The sequence below is a fragment of the Camarhynchus parvulus genome, chromosome Z, assembly GCF_901933205.1.
Source record: "Camarhynchus parvulus chromosome Z, STF_HiC, whole genome shotgun sequence".
NCBI classification, from domain to species: domain Eukaryota; kingdom Metazoa; phylum Chordata; class Aves; order Passeriformes; family Thraupidae; genus Camarhynchus; species Camarhynchus parvulus.
The window spans coordinates 22,340,964-22,360,535 of record NC_044601.1 but is presented as its reverse complement, the minus strand read 5'-3'; the positions used below and the strand labels follow the sequence as shown (position 1 = coordinate 22,360,535).

General features: G+C 40.0%; 1 protein-coding gene across 3 annotated transcripts in view; it reads left to right on the top strand.

Moving 5' to 3' along the window:
- The window catches only part of APBA1 (amyloid beta precursor protein binding family A member 1), an 83,279-nt gene that overhangs the window by 61,654 nt on the left and 2,053 nt on the right, over nt 1-19,572 (top strand). For 2 of the 3 annotated variants that reach the window (XM_030968071.1, XM_030968072.1), the window contains exons 6-12: nt 3,836-3,868; nt 5,011-5,097; nt 5,659-5,844; nt 9,177-9,356; nt 10,149-10,361; nt 17,910-18,029; nt 18,690-18,830. In XM_030968071.1, coding sequence (XP_030823931.1) covers nt 3,836-3,868; nt 5,011-5,097; nt 5,659-5,844; nt 9,177-9,356; nt 10,149-10,361; nt 17,910-18,029; nt 18,690-18,830 — 960 coding nt within the window. The remainder of the gene's footprint in view (nt 1-3,835; nt 3,869-5,010; nt 5,098-5,658; nt 5,845-9,176; nt 9,357-10,148; nt 10,362-17,909; nt 18,030-18,689; nt 18,831-19,572) is intronic. The other variant, XM_030968073.1, reaches the window with a different exon arrangement.

Genomic DNA, 19,572 nt, shown 5'->3' with positions numbered 1-19,572 from the left:
GCATAAGCTCTTGTAACCTTGTCTCTGAAATTTGTAAACACTCACATTTTAGAAAAGGTGGCAATGTAGCCTTCCTGTTAGAGATTATATTCCACCATCTCTTTAGAAGTCTTTACTACGTTGAACTATGAAACCTTTTGCAGAAGAGTGATTTATCTTTGTTCATTGGCGACTCTGGATTAAGTGACATTCTTTAAAAATATGTTTCATGCAGCTTTTTCAACAATGGAAGGTCTTGGTGTGTTCTACACAAACCTGCAGTGAAGAGTTTTTCTTATAGAGTCTGTTTTTTTCCTGCTCTGAGCAAATAGGGCTTTGCCCTTCTGTTTAGTAGCCTCTTTGTGTTCCTTCTTGATGCTTGGGTGTGTGTTAGAAAACTTGTCTGATTTGAGTGAACAGGAACTAAAGGTAAGGGAGAGAAGCGAGGGCTTTGGTGAGGCTGGATCTAGGAGGGACACGTCACTGGAGGGTGAAACAAAAGATTAGCATCAGTTGTCATAGGAAATAGGTATCAGGAGTGGAACTTGAACCACAGGAAGTTTGTACCTAGAAGGTAAAGCTTGTGTAGGAATACACTTAAGAAAAAGATTGCAGGGTTACGGTAGACAAAAAGAAAACCTGAATTGATTCAAACTGGGCCTAAGAGGTGTAAGAGTATAGAATCTTTCTCTGATACAAAACATATTTTGTAGACATTCATTAGCAAAATACTCTTCTGAGGGTTCTGTTATGCCTCAGCATTTCTGTGCATCAAAACAGAAGAAATCTATTTAATGCCTTTTACTTGTTAACACCATAATTTGTGCATCTGTGTAAATCAGCAGGCATGGATATCCTTTCTTATAGTGCTTTTGCCTCAGGCTTGAGGCCTGAGTGATAGCATTTGTTACCTGGTAAAATACACCTAGCTGGTGTATTTAATTTTATGAAACTCGATGTATTTCAGAAAATTATTGACTTGTATATTGTACACATTACCTTAGAAGACTTCTTGGACAGTTACTGCTTTCTACTTCTAAGTAAAGCACAGGCTTTAAATCCCCCTGCACCTTAGGCTTCTTGGCTTATAAGGGTTGGTTTTGGCTGGTTTTGTTGCTGGTTGCCATTAAAGCTAATAATTTTCAGAGAGAAATTGATTATGACAGATGGGCTTCCTGCTGACAGATTCATTACTGCATCAGATATCCCATATCCTAGATGTGTAAATTATGGCCCTACTCATGTTTGTTTACAGAGTGCCTTTCTTGTTGTATGTCAACCATTTCTCCACTGTTGAAGAAAACAAAGCTTTAAATTAAGAATGAGCTTTTAAAATACACAGACTTGAAGCTGAGTATTAAAAAGAGGTGAAGAGCTTTGTTTGAGCCCTGTTATTTATACCTTCACAAAAGTGTGTACTGTCTGAATTTAATAATGTCTAAATTACTCCTTTTAGCAGAGCCTTCAGACCACGTATTCATTCATTTGGAATATGAACAGACTTTGAAAACAATTCTCCAGGCTTCTTCTTTAAAGAAGTATCTTTTCAGGTGAAAGTACAAGAGTTGGGTGTTTTCTTGCTTGGCCTTCATCCCTGTGAAGTCCAGCTAAGTTTAAACAGATGCACTGCTTTGAAGTTGTTCATCAAATGTAGTTAGGAGTATTTCATTAGGAGGCACTTTTAGCATGCTGTGGGGTAGGTTTGAACATTTCTAGGTAACACCTGGTTTAATTTCTGAGTGTAATTTAAGATAGAACGCATATGTGGGATATTTAGTTTAGTATTTCACACATTTTCACACACTCGGTGTCCTCTCCATGCTCACTGAGTTGCAAAACATTTTTTGTAGGGACTAAATGGATTGAATAAACTTAGGACCTCTCTGTAGCAAAAGCAGAAGCTTGTTGGGTTTTAATGTATTGTAATTTTGGAAATTGCATCTATATAAATAAATACATTTCATTTACCTTAAATGAAAATCCTGTATTCTGTATATTAAAAAAAAATTGTGTGGATTAGGTATATTCGGGTTTTTTTTTTCTTCTAGGAGTACAGAAATAATCTTTGATTTGAGTTAGCAAAATAATGTGGTGATAACGAGGATTTGTTTAATAAAATGTCTTGCATAGAATTATCCCAATTTTTTTGTTGTTCATGGACCATAACTTCTTTTGTGACATTTCCATGCAGTGTTAAATCACTTACTAAAAGTGCTTGATCCATATCATTGCCTTATTTTATGAAATATTTGAAAGTAGTTCTTCAGTATGCTTCCATTTGAAGAACAGAATTTTCAGTATATTGAATTTCAGTATAATTTGGTAAATTGTTGATTCTACATTTTAAAGTTGTAGCTCCAGGATTTTTTTCATCCCCTGTCTCCTTTTTCTTAATTTTGTCCTATACTTTTCTTCTTTTGGGAGGTCCATGATTCTAAAGTTTGGGAAAGGTGAGAAAGAAAGGCTTGAATTTGGAAGGATATCTAAATGCTCTATCTAAGGAGTGTCTCCTCCTTGCCCAGTGTATGACAGGCAGCTGTTACTCAATATAAGTATATTATTTCTGAGTTTTAATTTAATTTGAGAGTAATGTAATGAAGAGCCTGCCATGTAAGGCAGTTTTAATTGCTTTTACAATAGTTTGCAATCACCTGTTGCAAAATAACCTACCAGGCTATAAAATACTTCTTAGTTTGAAAAGGGTGACTAAAAGCTATTTTGAGAATATTTCTATTTGTAAACAAGGAGTGTGGCCTAACCTTTATGTAGCTGCTTTCAGATTTGTTTAGACAAAATCTGACAGATTTAAGTTGTGAGCATCAGTATTAAAATGTTTGATGTGTCATATGATTCAGGCCTCCTATTTGCTCTTTGTAGAAGTAGCTAGTGCTGAGTCTGTCTGAAGCTTGTAACTATAAGCCTCCTTCCCACCATGAGCACGCCTGTAAATTTAATTTAAAAAGAGCCTGTTACTGTTGGAAGTTAAGGGCTAATTGCCAGCCTGGTGAGTATTGCATTCCTTCAATGAGCAGGTCTGTTAAGTTCAGTTCACCATTGGTTTGAATTCATGATTGAATTCATGACTCAAGACTGTAAAAATTATGTTTGTTTGGGTTGTTAGTAGAAATGTTTTTTAAGGTGTTTCTGGAGCTGAAACACATGCTCCACTGCTTGCTTGAAAAAATGTGATAGTGGGGACATATCTTTGTGTAGGTGTCACAGGAAGATTTGTTGACCAGTTCACTGTGTGAACATTGGTGCTGATTTATTTGCTCAGAAGAAAGAGAAAATGATGGTGACAGTTACCTTCTGTCATGTCATTTTTCCAGGAAAAAGCAGCATAGTGTTAAGGAGGTTGTTTTTTTGAAGTCTGTTGAGGTATGAGATCTGAAAAACCTGTAATAATAAAGAAAGCATACAATTTTTCTCTCACCTTTTACATTGGTGTACCTTCAAAAGAAATAACTTCTTGTAATGGTTTACACTGCTGTAAGTGAGGGGAAGATCTCTTCTGTTTCTTAAACCATCCTCCCCTCACCAAGCCTCAACAATTACACTCAAAATTACCTTGTTTGTTGCAAGTAACATTTTAAGTGAAAAAACAATCCTTTTGTGTTCTTCCTGACTCTTTTGGTGCTGTTTCTTTTAATTTCTGAAATTAATTGTGCTAAACATGAAATTTTACAATTTTTTAAGCTAAAAAAAAACAAGGCGGAATTTAATTTAAGCAGGGACTAATTTAGACCAGCTAGTAGTCTGTGAGCCCTGACATTAGTTTGTAGATTCCTGCTTGATTTGGAGTCTCTGTAAGTTCTTCTAACTGTTCTCCTGTCTCTGTTTGTTCCATGCTAAGCAGATGGCCCAGAAATTAGCCAAAAGCAGGAAGAAGGTGCAGTACAAACTCCATCAGCTTGATGTTATGCTTGTTCTTTTGTTTTCTGGGAGGGTTTTTCCCTTTCTTTTTATTTTGTGGTTTTATTTTCTGCATCCAGCAAGGTTTTTTCAGATTTGTTTCTGAGCCACCATGACATATCTGGGAAATCAGTTGCCTGATTGGCCATTTTTTGTTGCTTCTCATTAGCCATTTCATGTTAGAAATAGAAGAAAGATTGGATCTATCAAATGGTTACAGGCAGTACCCAAAATGCATATTAAAGAATCAGGACTGACATGGCAAAGGTTTACACATTGTAAAATTATGGATTAAAATGGACTGTGGGGTTTTTTGTTTGTTTTGGGGTTTCTTACTTTTTTTTAGACTTTTTTATTTTAATTTAATCTTTATGTTGGAGTGCTTTGTTTGACTCACAGAGATGTCAAATTGCTGGATGCAAAAAAAAAGTTTGTCTATACATACAGTAATATACTGAGATTGACTCATTTTGTTTTGTTTGTGGAGCTTTCAACTATCTTTTAACAAGTGTAATTTTAAAAATATTACAAATGTTTGCTTTCTATTAACAAAATATTACTTCTTTAGTGGGTTACTGCTTGAAAAGTATCTTGTCTGACTGCTTGTCTGACTGTGAAGGTCTTCTTGCCAGAGCTGCATTAAGAATAGCTCAAACAGTACCTCCTGTGGTACAGGTTTTTCCACTGGTCTTGGCAGCCACTGCTAGCCAAAACAAAAATTCCTCAGGCAGGAGATACTATTAGGCCTTTCTATGGCTTGTATGAAAATCTTATTTGAAGTGGGATTCATAGTGTGCAGAAAATGGTAAAATCATATTACTTTCAAAAAATCTTTATAATTCATGCTGCAGTCAGGTATAATTTTACTGAATCAGGAAAAAATAGCAGGCAAGCTTTTATGAGGTTAACTTTTTTTCAAACAATACCCAATTCACTTTCACATATATGATATAGTTTCCACATCTTTGTGTTTATCTTTTGCTTCTGCAGTCTAATACTCTATCCTGCATTGCTGTTCTGGTAACTGTGTCTTAGTGTACCCCTGTACGTGAACTAACATCATTATTAGTAAGTATGTTACCTAATGTGTTTGTTTGACTCTAATCCATTTATTTGCAGGCTCCAGAAGGTGAATCTCAACCCATGACTGAAGTGGACCTCTTCATTTCTACACAGAGAATAAAAGTACTGAATGCAGACACACAGGTATAGACATAGACATCTTTGTTAGGATTGTTGGAAAAGACTACTGGAATAGACTTTCACGTACATGTTAAAATTTGTCTTTAAAATGTGCTGGATCTTATATTCCCCTCTAGGCAGAAATCCATGGTCAAGTTCCATGTCATACAAGCAATTACTCCGGTGTGTCTGACTATAGAAATAATTAGAATTTGTGGGTGAGATAATTGCAGTCAACTTAGGTCTTCTAAGCCATGCTACATCAAGTATTGATTGTGCCCAGAGTAGCCCAAAATATTTAGCTGCAATAATTTGCTTGTAGTCCTGTACACATACATGCTCAGCATATGCAGGTTCTGCAATTCAGGTCTTGATGTACTTTTCCACAGAAAAAAATGCTGTAAAACGTTCTCTTTGTTTTATTTTTGGAAAATGAAACTCTTGGTTTCTGTTGTATTTCCCTTCACGCATGACAGATGTTACAGATTTCACCTAACAGAGGTCTTACAGATATTTGTATGATGCTAGATGTCCAATAAGATCCTAGTTGAAGCAGCTGCTTATGTTGGTTTTCTTATTCCCCAGGAAACCATGATGGATCATCCCCTGCGGACCATTTCTTACATTGCTGATATAGGAAATATAGTTGTTCTGATGGCTCGTAGGCGAATGCCACGCTCTAACTCCCAGGACAATGTGGAAGCATCTCACCCCTCTCAAGATGGAAAGAGGCAGTACAAAATGATTTGTCATGTCTTTGAGTCTGAGGATGTAAGCAATTACATTGTCTTGCAGTTTTCTAGGGGTGGAAAAGTAAGCAATTTTGATAGGCCCAAAGCCCATTGTGAGTGGTCCTATATGCTTTTGAACTGGACCCAGTATTTCATCTAAGCAGGGGAACTTGCCTGCCATTTATATGTTTGGACATGATATGTCACAGGAAGTTGGTGTTTGTAGAAATGCTTACTTTTTTAAAGTTTCTTCAGTGCCTTCCAGTATCAGTGATAGGAGGGTCCAGTTGCTGCAGGTTACAAATACCAGCTCAAATTTTGCATAGGAGAGGGAAAGTCTATCAGAGATGCTTGTTTTCATAGGGAAATTCTAATCCTGTCTTGCATTGAGGATCAGTCACTGATGCATACCAGAAAGGTGATTTTTTATTTTTCAGGTGGTTTGTGTAGGGGCTGTAGTTACTGTCATCATACCAAAAAGCCAGCAAAGAAAGTTTTCAGCAATCCCAAAATATGCTGAATAGAGACATAAATGACTAAATTTTAATCTGCGGCACAGTTAAGGTACTTTACACAGGATTAAGTTACTTTACACAGGACTTGATCTCCTGTCTTGACAATCAGTGTTTATAACTTGCCAATTTTATGTAATTTTAACAGTAACTTTCAGTAACTGAAAAGTAAAATCAAACTTACTAGATTGTAGTGGTTAGATACGCAGTTTTTAGGATCACAGTCAAGTTAACCCTAGTAATGTGGGAAACTAACATGCTCAAGAGAAGTAAGTAAAAATACCAGTTTCTTCCATGTCTTCCAAACTACAGTGTACAGCGAGGACTTTGAGATGGGAAGGTTTTCTTGAATAAGGAGCTGATTTTATGTAATAATTTAATGTAATCCCCTCTAAACTTCTGTCTGAATATATTATTGCCCCTGAATATATTATTGCCCATGAGTGTGTATACATGACCCACTGCTGCAGTTAAAAAGTAAGGATGAGCACTGATGAAAGTAATCCTGGATCAAAATTGACAGCATGTAAAAATTCTGGATTCTTTCCACAAAATAATGTGTTTTGTAAACCTGTTTTGTAAAGCCTTTTAAGAATCTGGTATGAAATACAGTAGCCAATGTATTTTTTGGTTAATAACATTTGACATGCTACCCACTTTGAGGCTGCTGTTCCTGTGTTTCTAGTCACAAGTTTGGACACTGCTTGCTCTTTTACTGGACAAGTTGTAAAAGCAGAAATCAAACTGTCAGGTGCCACATTCTTGGGCTTATTTTCCTTTACTGTGGGGTGGTCTGACCCTTTGCATGATCCATACTTTCCAGATCTGTTTCCTAGGCTGCTGTTAATACTTTGGCTAGCTAAAATTTGAACTTCCCAGTCTATGGTTTGTTTAGATCAGCCTGTATTTGTGTTATGTAAATCCAACTGGCTTGTAAAATGCCTGTAGATCTAAGAAAAGCTCAAGGGGAAAATATGCTGAAAACCTGCAGATTATATCAGCTCTCCTTAGTCATGGTATATAGCTCACTGGTAACTTGTCAAATTTATTTCAAATACTGAAGTGACTAACAGTCAGAATGGAAGGACTGCAGCAGCAACAAAATGGCAGCTTCAAAGATTTTATACCGTCAGTGAAGTAATGTGGCCTGTTTATATTATAAAACCTGTCTTTTCTTCTTCTGGGGTGGCTGGGTACTTGGCAGAATCCACACAGTAAGTGAAACAGAAGCTGTAAGCCTGTGAGTAGATGTTGGCCAGAACATGTCTCTGCTTGGATGAGTCTTTGTCTAAAGAGGACAGCACCAGATTTTCAGCTGTTTAGAGGTGTACCTTTAGATGAGTTGAACCATAAATTAGTGATGTGTCCAAATGCTGGGGGTCTGATCTCTTCCTGGGAGTGAAGATGCATGTATATGAATGTAAAGTCTGCACTCTTCACTTATGTTACCAAGTTATGGAGGTGCAGTTTTCCCATTTTCTTGCTGCCCTTGCTGTCAAAATTAGCCTTGCTGCCCTTGCTGTCAAAATTGGTCTTAGCTTTGGTAATATACTACTGGCCTACATATTGGTCTTTTCAGCACCAGCAATCATGCTGTTCTCATTAGCAGGTTTAGTGCTAGTTTGAGCTAAGATAAAACATTTTTATTTCTGTGTTGGGAACCTTTCCTTTATTAGGGACCAAACTGGACTTTAAAAATGGCCATCAGACTGTATAAAAGTACACCTGAGCAGCATTCATTCGTTACCAGTACTCTGCCAGGCCTCCACTGTCAGCTGTGGAGCTCTCTGTTTCTCTTCCCTGCCTTTGCCATAGGCGGCCCTGTGTTTCAGTGCACACCACAGCCACCTCCTGTGCACTACACAGTGCTCACTGGGTGAATCTCTCCACCTATACACAGCAGTACTCTGCACCATGCTGTGCTTTGCTCTCCTGCCCTTTATTTGCCTGACCACGATTACTGTGTCGAAGTTGGGCATCCCTCTGGCCTTGCTTGGCACAGAACTTTCCCCACGTCTGCCTGCTGCCCAGTTTCAGTCCCACAGCTGCAGGAATCAAATAGCTCATGGTGGGAGCAATGCAATGTAGTGAGAGGTGCATTTGGTGGCTTTGGGTGCAGACAAGACTCTGGGAAGCTGCAGGTGCAAGAGGGTGCTCACAAAGGACAGAATGAGTAGGAAGGAGGCAGAGAACTCCCAGGAATATGTGAGTTGGAATGAGGGAAATAAGTGTAGGGGATAGAGGCTGAAGGTAGTAGCAGGATGAAGAAGGAGGTGCATATGACCATGTGCAGTTACTTTAGGGCTTGATCTGGTCTCGAGTTGCTGCCTTTTTCCTTTTTTTGTCTGAGGCTGAGATAGGAGTCACTATCAATGTTGTAAAGGATGGTAGGAAAAGTTGGAAATACCCTTTTAAATGTGGTTGTGTGTTTCCTAGTAGACATTTTCTTTTTCATTGCTTGCTTCGGAGAATAACGTTGCTTCTGCTGGAAGGGAGTACCATCTGGGAGCAGCATGTGTGGGAAGAATGATAGGTGAAACCCACAGTCACTGCGGTGGCTCTACCTTTACACTTACATTAGCAGTTCTTACCTGTGAAAGGATGTCTTTCTCATATTTGTAATTTATAATTGCTTACTGAGCTAGATTCATGGCAGACCTGAATGTGTTGAGATTTTGTGGGTCTTTAAAATTAATTTGTGAGGCACAAATATTTTTTAGACTGGATTGCAGTAACTTGTAGGTTCATCAACTTGATGATCCATTTTACGGTGTGATTGTAACAGAAAGTGTCAGTGGATATGAGCATCAGAATGTTTCACTTTTTTCTTTTCTTTTCCCTTTTCTGGGAACTGCTACAGGCGCAGCTGATTGCACAGTCCATAGGTCAAGCATTTAGTGTGGCCTACCAAGAATTTCTGAGGGCAAATGGAATCAACCCAGAAGACCTTAGCCAGAAAGAATATAGCGACTTGCTTAATACCCAGGACATGTACAATGATGATCTGATTCACTTCTCCAAATCTGAAAATTGCAAAGATGTATGTATCCTTTTTTTTTCCCCCACAAATATTCAGCTGCTCTTTATCAGTTGCAGGCCTGTGTTGGCAGAAACTAAAAAACCATTAATACTTCCTATAAATTATCTCAGTTAGTCTAGGATATCCTCCCTAATAGAACACCCTGTCATCTGTTCTGTTTCAAATGCAAACAGTGAACCCCAAATTTATCTGCAGTCAACTGATTTACCATCTGTTTCTGTTCTTTTTACCAAACAATTTTCAGACATGTTTGAATGCGAACTTAAAGCAGATTAACAGATTAATACAATTAAAAAAATTACAGTGAACAACATAAAATTTATAGAAGCAGCGGTGTTTATGAACATGATTGATTTCAGGTTTTAAATAACTGTGTGTGCCAGAAGGCTTTGCAGCTTGCTTGATAAAAATGAACCAGTGTGCAACTGAAGCACACAGGTAATGTTTTTCCAATGCAAAGTTGTAAAGTCTTGCAATCTCTTCTTATTTAGCTTTGTCTACCAAGCCCATGGCACCAGGGTTTCCTTCATTGGAATTTCTTCTATTCATAAACAGAAATTACTTCTGAGGGGTGTTCAGCACTAAGTCTGTATTGTGTGTCATTTAATGTTTGAATGCAAATGAAAGATAGTAAAACATGTACCCTATCTTGTTTTGCCTTTGAATTAGGAAGGCAGGTTGCAAATGAAAAGGGGTATATTTGTTGGGTTTGTGAATGTTTGGAGGGGGATGATATTAGTTCCATGGGTGTAAAAGAAACTCTTTTTTTAAACACTTTTTCTTACTATACAGGTTTACATTGAAAAGCAAAAGGGAGAAATTCTAGGTGTGGTGATTGTTGAGTCTGGCTGGGGATCCATTTTGCCTACAGTTATCATAGCCAACATGATGCATGGAGGACCGGCAGAGAAGTCTGGGAAGCTGAACATAGGGGACCAGATCATGTCAATCAATGGGACCAGCTTGGTTGGTTTACCACTCTCAACATGTCAGAGCATTATAAAGGTAGGGAAAATGTTTCTGGTAGCTACACATTTTAAAGAGACATAATTGAAAAGCATAAAGTATAAAACTGAAGTAAATTCTTACCAAATGTTTGCATAGCACTTTGCATTTCATGATCTGAAAAAATAGTGTAAATTACACCACACCAATTTTCTGACTGTGACCACTGAAAGTAGTGTAATCTAACATCATTGATGAGGTCCCGTCTCAGTTGTCTCTTCTCAATGCTGATCAGGGCCAATTCCCTCAGCCTTTCACAGAACTGTGGCAATTTTAGATTGGAAATGACCTCCAAGATCATTGAGTCCAACGGTAAACCTTTTCCTCCAAAGTGAAGTGCTCCAATCCCCTAATGATAGCCCTCAACAGGACCTGCCTGCTACAGGAGCTCCATGTCCCTGTTGTGCTGAGGAGGCCAGAACTGGACACAGCACTCCAGATGAGCCTCACCAGGGCTGAGCAGAGGGGCAGGATCACCTCCCTTGAGCTGCTGGCAGTGCTCTTCCTGAAGCATCCCAGGATAACATCAGCCTTCTTGGCCACACAGACACACTGCTGGCTCATGGACAACTTGTGCTGGGGCCAGGGATTATTCCTCCCCAGGTGCATTTGCTCTTGTTTAATTTCAGAAGGTTCCTTTCTGCCCACCCCTCCTGTTTGTCAAGGTCCTTCTGAAGGGTTGCACAGTGCTTGGGTATCAGCCGCTCCTCCCAGCTTGTGTGTCATCAGTGAGCTTTCTCAGTAGGCACTACATCTCTGATGATAAGTTAAATAAGATTGGGCCCAGTATTGAAGCTTGGGAGACACTACTAGATACAGGCATCCAAATAGACCTGTGCCACTGATCCCAACCCTCTGAACTCTCATTCAGCCAGTTCTCAATCCACCTCACCAACCACTTCCTGAGCTTGGCTGTGACGTTATCTTGAGAGGCAGCATCAAAGTCTTGGTCAAGTCCAGAATGACAATATCCAGTGCCATTCCAGACTGCTGTGCTATTTACTTGTGTACCAGGACTCTGTGCACAACTTCACAAAGGAATATTCTGTGCAGAAGGAAGATATTATCAGGTACACAGTATATTGAAATTTTATATCACAAATGGAGGCACAGGTGCCTAATATTGTCATAAGTCTTACTAGCTGTCAAATACTTCTTAATATTTGGATGAAATAGAGTAAATGCTTTTTTGTTTGTTTGTTTATACCTATTTTGAAAGCTTTAAAACTTTGACTTAAAGACATACCCTCTGTGGCATCTTTGCCCAAGTTATTTCAAAGTGCTCTGCTTATTTGGTTCTTCTCTTCACTTCCATAAAATGGGGCATTTTAATTGGAAGAGCTTTCTTCTAGTTGTCAGAAAAGTATGTGACAGTGAAAAGCTTGCAGGTCATCTGGAATTGAACAGTGCCTAGAGCAGCTGTAGCATACAAAGGAATAAGTATTTCAACATCAGTGTTTAAAGAGCAGGAAAGATGCATCACTAGAGAGTGTTTGAGACAAAGTTAATTAGTTATTTATTAGTTATTTATTGAAATTAGTTATTTGTTGAAATGGTCCTGCCTAGTTCTGCAGATCATCACATACAGACACATAATGTAATGCTGGTGGTGCATTATACAGACATTCTTCCCTGATTTTTAGCAATGTACCTGTTAGACTTATTCATTTAGGCAACTTTTTGGTAACAAGTTGTATTATGCAAATTTTTCTTTCACTTTGTATTTTTTTAAATTGAAAAATAAATTTCCATTTACAAGATAAATTTGCCATGTTAAGAAAAAGTACAAAGTAATTTTTTTTTCCTTTATGGATTATCTCTTAATACTTGAACTGAGATGTTTGTTATAAAGACTTCCCATTCAGGCTTCCCAAACTGTTAATACTGAGTTCTGATAAGTAATAGATGCATAAGTCACCAAAGCAGTAATTTTAGATTCAGTCAGTAGAAATGACAGCATGTGTGACAAACTGAAATCATGGCAAAACCAGTCTTAAATCTGTGAAGAAAGGAAGAAAAAAAATTGTATTACATATCTTTGTGCCAGCATCATCAAAGCAAAACACCCTTCAAATTTAGGCTCTTTGTAATTGCTTCCCATCCCACATAATTTTTATTTCTAAAACTGTGATAAGTTATACTTCCTTTATTCAGATGGAGATTTTATTGTGCTCATCAGTATTTTGTCAAGACAGAACCAACCAGCTTTGCTGTTTCCAGCTTCTGCAGGCCTTTCTCTTCTTCCCTGATACTTACTGCAGTTTCCACAGGAACTGCCAGCCTTTTTTTTTTTTTTTGTCTTTCTGAAGAGATGATAATCTGTATGTTTGCAGATCTTCATAACCACACATCTGGAATTATTCATATAGCACTTTTGGAAACAAATATGTATATGAATTATCTAAGTGCAGATCATTAAATGTGGTGGAAATATGCCTAATTTCAGATTTCCTTAGCATGCTGGAAGGATTCCTTTGAAAAGATGATAATATTATGTGGATAAATATATGTCACAAACACTTCAAACAAGATAATTCTGTATTATGGATGTGATCTCTGGTCCTAATTTGCCATAAGCCAGTTGCAAACTGATGGAGCTTGGAAGAAGCTTTCCATGTGCAGTGGCTATTCCCTAATAAGATTATGCTACTTCTGTCTTTTTCAAAAGCATCTGGTACTGGCTCCTATCAGAAGTATACTCAGGAACTAGATAAACAAAGAAAGGTGGTGAAAGTACAATTTTTTTTGTTTCTGATCAGTTTATGTTACCAGTCTCTATACTTCTGAAGATCACCCACTACTGAAATATATACATTTTCTGTAAAATTAAAAGGATTCTTTATTAGGGATGACATTATTTTTTTTATCCCAGGGAATACATGTAGGTAACTTGCACATTCAGCAGGGAAGTAAGGGCATGACAGTATCAAATCTATTCTGTGCATGTACCCTGAGTGAATTCAGATGACTGAGGTTAGACACTTAAATTCCTCGTAGAAATGGGCATCCCCGGTACTCTGCATGACTCCCACCTCTCAGGATTAGAATGCTGAGTCAAAAGCCCCTTAGACTTTTCCATAAATATCGTGCCCACAGTGTAGTTCAAGTTGAGAAGTCCTTCTTCTCTGCAGTATATGGTGTTGTCCAGATCTGCCTATAGAAAGTGAATGGCCCTTGAGCATGTGAGGTGCACTGCTAATTCCTCACCGGAGTAGAGGAGTCCATAGTCATGGAAGAGGTGGAGTTCAGATCTTCTTTCTCCTGAGCGTGGAGCACAGGCAGCTCCCACAGCCATGAGCTTTGTCATTTTGTGATCAGACACCCATTCATTGTCGTGCAGCAACTTTCAAGAATGAGCCAAGCTGAGCTCAGCACTGTGGGGACAGCTGTTTACACCCAGTGTTGATTACATCCAGTTTAAGGCACTGACAAGAAAACAGGCTTCAAGGTAGTTTATCATGCCAGGATGCCAGTTTAGTTACTTAGGTCACTGTTGAATCTGGAGCTCAGCTCAACAGAATCGGCAGTAGTAAACTCTATGTAGAGACTTCAGTGTATTACCTTAGCTACAGTAGAAACTACTTTCCAGAATTAATCATTTGAAGTCAGTGTCTGATACTTTGATTGCAGTGGGACCTAGATTTCTACTGTATGTATGAAAGGAATTTAGAAGCAGATACTGGAATTGGCAGGTGTTTAATTAAGTGAGCTGCAAGTTGCTGTATTTTTTAGAAAGCATTTAGTTCTTTATGTGAATTTCATTTATAAATGGATTTATGGCTTATATTTTGTGGGAATTAATAATTTCAAAAATCTCTCTTAACAGTCTCCAAGAGCTCTGAGTACTTAAAGCTGTACAAAGGGTCAAGCTGGCATTTATTTGTGGCTTATTACATTTTTGTTTTCACTGAGCCATATGAACACAATCTCTTGAGTCTGGCAGTCACTCCTGTAGCTGGACGAGACCAACATTTTGGTTCAAAATAGAGCAGGCTTCTTAATGCTGTGCCCACTAGGATTTGATTAACTCCAAGACTGGATGCTCCACAACCTCTCTGGGTAATACGTGTTTTACCACTCTGACAGTAAAAATAAATTTTTCTCATTCAATTTTGTTCTAGTAGCAAGGAGTTCATGGTGAATGTGATATAACTCAGTTGGAAGGGAGGAAGAGTACTTCAAATGTATCAACCTCTATCTTGAGGTAGATGATGAGTGAGTAGATAATTTAAAGGTTAGGATAAAAGGGCGGACTGGTAAGGTGACACTTGCGAGTGTGTGCTACAGGATGTCTGGTCAAGAGATGGATGAGGCCTTCTACAGACAGCTCACATCAGCCTTGAAGTCACAGGCCCTGGTTCTTGTGGGGGACTTTAACTACCCTGACCTCTTCGGAAGAAGCTACGCAAGAAAACACGAGCAATCCAAGAGGTTCCTGGAGAGCACTGGTGACATCTTCCTGTCACAGATGGTGGAGGATCCCACAAGAAATGGGTGTGCTGCATGACCTCACCCAACAAACAGGAAAGGGCTTGTTGGAGGTGTGAAGACTGGGGCCAGCCTGTGAGCAAGTAAGACGGTAACCATGGGCTTTAGGAGAGCTTATTTTAGCCTCTGTAGGGATGTTGACAGAATTCCATGGGAAGAGGCCCTGCAGGGGAGGTTGATATTCAAGGATCACTTCCTCCAAGCTCAAGAACTGCGCATTCCAATGTGCAAGAAGTCAGATGAGGGGTCAAGAGGCCTGCATGGATAAAGGAAGAACTCCTGTCATTACTCAAGCATAAGCAGGGAAATACACAGGAGATGGAAGCAGGGTCAGGCCTCTTGGTATTAATATAAAGAGGTTGTCAGACTAAGGAGAGCTGAGACGAGGAAGGCCAAGGCCCATTTGGAAGTTAATCTGACTGAGGATGTCAAGGAAAACAAGATGGGCTTCTTCAAATACATCAGCGACAAAAGGAGAACAAAGGATAATGTGGACATGTTACTGAAGCAAGGGGTGACAGAGGAGACAGACAAAGCAGAGTTACTGAACAGTGCCTTTTGACTGGTGTTTGTTGTCAAGACCAGCCCTCAGGGATCTCTGACCCAGGAGATCAGGGTAAAGAAATATTGGAAGGAATATTTTCCCTTGGTCAAAGAGAATTGAGTTACTTAAGGCAAACACCTAGGCAAACTCAAAATCTGAACATCCATGGGCCTGATGTGATGCATCCATGAGTGTCACAGACATGTTTTATGAAAAATCCTTTCCTTAGGATTTTTTTCTCCTGAGAAGCCGAGAGGCCTTAGAAACAAAATGTAAACAATAATTATCTGCTGCTGTGGAATGCAACAGGTGCATCTTTGATTGGTCCGTCTTGGTTGTTTCTAATTAATGGCCAGTCACAATCCAGCTGTCTTGGACTGTCTGGTCAGTCACAAGATTTTATTATCATTCCATTCTTTTCTATTCTGGGCAAGCCTTCTGATGAAATCCTTTCTTCTATTCTTTTAGTATAGTTTTAATATAATATAGTATATATATATAAAAGAAAATAATAAGTTAGCTTTCTGAAAGATGGAGTCAGATCCTCATCTCTTCCCTCTTCCTGGGACCCCTGTGAACACCACCACACATGAGTGCTGAGAGAGCTAGTAAACACCATGGTAAGGGTCCTGGCCATCATCTTTGAAAGTTCATGGCAATCTGGAGATTTGTCTGAGGGCTGGAGAAAAGCAAATGTCACCTGGTCTTCAAAAAGGGCAAGAAAGAGAACCAGAGAACTACTGTCCAGTCAGCCTCTCTTTATCCCTGGGAAAGTGATGGGACACCTTGTTCTGGAGACCATCTCTATCCATGTGGATGACAATAAGGTGATCAGCAGTAGTCAGCATGGATTCACTGAAGGTAAATCATGCCTTGTTAGATTAGTTGTCTTCTATGGAAAAACAGCTGCCTGAATGGATGAGGGGAGAGCAGTGGATGTTCAACTTCTGCAAGGTTTTCAACGCTGTCTCTCTCAATATCCTAGTAGACAAACTCAGGGAATATAGACTGGGTTAGTGGATAGTAAGGTGGATAGAGAATTGGCTGAATGGCAGATCCCAGAGGGTCATAATCGGTGACACAGGGTCAGGTTGGAGGTCTCTAGGTAGCAGTGTCTCTCAGGGTTCAATACTGGTGCAGTTTTTTTAAGTTATTTGTCAGCGTCTTCAATGAAGGGGCAGATGCCTCCTCAGCAAGTTCACTGATTGAGCTGGGAGGAGTGTCTGACACCCAAGTGCTGTGCATCCCTTCAGAGGGTCCTCAACAGGCAGGAGAGGTGGGCAGAGAGGAACCTTCTGACAGTCAGCAATGGCAAATGCAGGATCCTGCACCTGGGGAAAAACCACTACATGCACCAGGGAGGGCTGGGGCTGACCTGCTGGAGAGCTGCTCTGTGGAAAAGGACCTGGGATCCTGGTGGACAAGCTCTCCATGAGCCATCAGTGTGTCTGTGTGGCCAGGAAGACCAGTGGTGTCCTGGGTACTTCAGGAAGAGCACTGCCAGCAGCTCAAGGGAGGTGATCCTGCCCTTTTGCTCAGCCCTGGTGAGGCTCATCTGGAGTGCTGTGTCCAGTTCTGGCCTCCTCAGCACAACAGGGACATGGAGCTCTGGGAATGGGTCCAGGGGAGGGGTACAAAGGTGGTTAAGGGAACAAAGCATCTCTCTTATGAGGAAAGGCTGAGGGAGTTGGGCCTGTTCAGCCTCAAGAAGAGAAAACTGAGAGGGGACCTCATCAGTGTAAGTATCTGCAGGGAGGATGCCAAGAGGATGGAGCCAAGGTCTTCTTGGTGGCGCTGAGCGACAGGACAAGGGGCAATGGGCAGAAACTGATGGACAGGAAGTTCCATGAGAACATAAAGGAATAACTTGTGTAGGTGATCATGCACTGGAACAGATTGCCCAGGGAGGCTATGGAGTCTCCCTCACTGGAGATATTCAGGAACCATCTGGTTCAATCCTGTGCCATGTGCTCTGGCATGACCCAGCTTGAGCTGGAAGGTTGGATCAGATGATCCAGAGTGGTCCCTTCCAACCTGACTCATCTTGTGATTCTGTGAATAATAGAAACTATGTGAGTGCTGCTTATACAAGGATGATACAAGGGGGACCTACTGTTTGCTTCACAGAATTTAATATATTAGTATAGGGAAGCAACTGTTTGAAAACTAACTTAGCTATTTATTTAAAAGTTGTTGATCATTTGGTGAGCTGCATAGACCTGATTTAATATCCTTTTACATATGACTTCTGTTATCAAAGGAAGAAACTGCCAACAGGAATCTAATTTTCCTAACAAAACTCTGCTGGATTTTTGGCAAGAAAAATTTGATGTTTTATCACTCATCTCATGATGAATGCCCTTGTGTCTGGCATTCAGTGATGGGATTCTGGTACAATGCATACAAAGATCTATTTATTCAAGGCTGCTCCCATGTCAGCATTCCAACACCTTTTTTTTTTGTTGTTGTTCTACTCATGTTACATGTTTAACTCTCAGTTTGGTATTTTTTTTCAGGGTTTGAAAAACCAGGCCCGGGTTAAACTGAACATAGTTAGATGTCCTCCAGTAACCACAGTCTTGATCAGAAGACCAGACCTCAGATATCAGCTGGGCTTCAGTGTGCAGAATGGGATAGTAAGTAGCTTCCACTGTTTCTGGTGAAGCTTTAACACACACGAAACTTCCTCTCCATTTGTGGTTAAGTTTCAGTGTGAGGAGAGGAAAGCTGCTATTTTCCCCCTTACAGCAAGCAGGATTTTGCATTTGTCAAGTCTGAGATATAAAAGTTGTGTTAATATGAGGTTTTGTCTTTGACTCCACTTATTTCACAAATTTACAGTCAGACAGAAGAATAAAAAAGTTGTTTCGGCTTAAAAAAACCAAAAATGTGTGGAAGGGTCTGCTTTCAGCATGCATCATATATGTCTTCAACCAAGTCATTGCATGATCTCAAAAGAAAAAGCCTGTTCTTAATCCTTTTTGTTGTAAGGCATCTGCCCAACAAACATCATTAAATTGAGGTCCTTCATACGCTCAAATTTCCAAAGCAAAAGACTTGTGATGTACAACACAAACAGCCTTTTCTGACAGTGTGTTCTGCTCTTGGAAGAGAATATCCATTAGTTACTCGTCACTAACAAATTTTGCTTTGGAGTTAGTGATAGATTGCATCTTAGAATTTGCTGTTGCAAGTCTGCACTTAAATGTTGATTCATGTATTGCAGGCAAAAAACGGGTAGTCAAAAGTCTCTGTTCCTTATCCAGCCCATGGTAAATTTGTGCTCTCCCTTGCAGATCTGTAGCCTTATGAGAGGAGGCATTGCAGAGCGAGGAGGTGTGCGTGTTGGCCATCGGATCATTGAAATCAATGGGCAGAGCGTTGTAGCAACACCCCATGAGAAAATCGTTCACATCCTCTCAAATGCTGTTGGTGAGGTAAGAACCAGCAATGTGTCTAGGCAGTATAGCAGAGTTCAGTCCTGTTACCAGTAACAACCAGTGGAAACCAGTAACGAGCAGTGTCCTTCAAGGGACTGTACTGGGACTGGCACTCTGTCTGTCATGTCTTCATCAGTGACATGGACAGTGGGATTGAGTTGCACTCTCAGCAAGTTTGAAGGTGACATCATGATCAGTGGTGCTTAAGGAAAGGGATGCCATTAGAGGGACCTGAACAGGCCAGAAAAGTGGCCCATGTAACCTTTGTGAAGTTCAGCAAGGCCAAGTGCAAGGTCCTTCCTCTGGGTCTGGGCACTCTCCTACATCGACAGAGACTGGGCCTAAAGGGATTGGGAACAGCCCTGAAGAGAGGAACTTGGTGGAAGGAAAGTTGGACATGAGCCAGGAATGAACACTTGAAACCCCAAAAAGCCAGCTGTATCCTGGGCTGCATCAAAAACAGTGTGGCCAACAGGGAGGTGATTTTCCCTTCTGTATTCTGCTCCTGTGAGACCCCACCTGGAGTTCTATGTGCAGTTCTGGGGCCTTCAGCATAAACAAATGAACCTGCTTGAGCAGATACAGATGCAGGCCATGAAAAGGGTCAGAGGGCTGGAGCACCTCCCCTGTGAGAAAAGGCTGAAAGGGGTTTCATTGTTCAGCCTGGAGAAGAGAAGGCTCCAGGGAGACCTGACAGCACCCTTTCAATGTGTAAAGAGGGCTTCTAAGAAAAATGGAG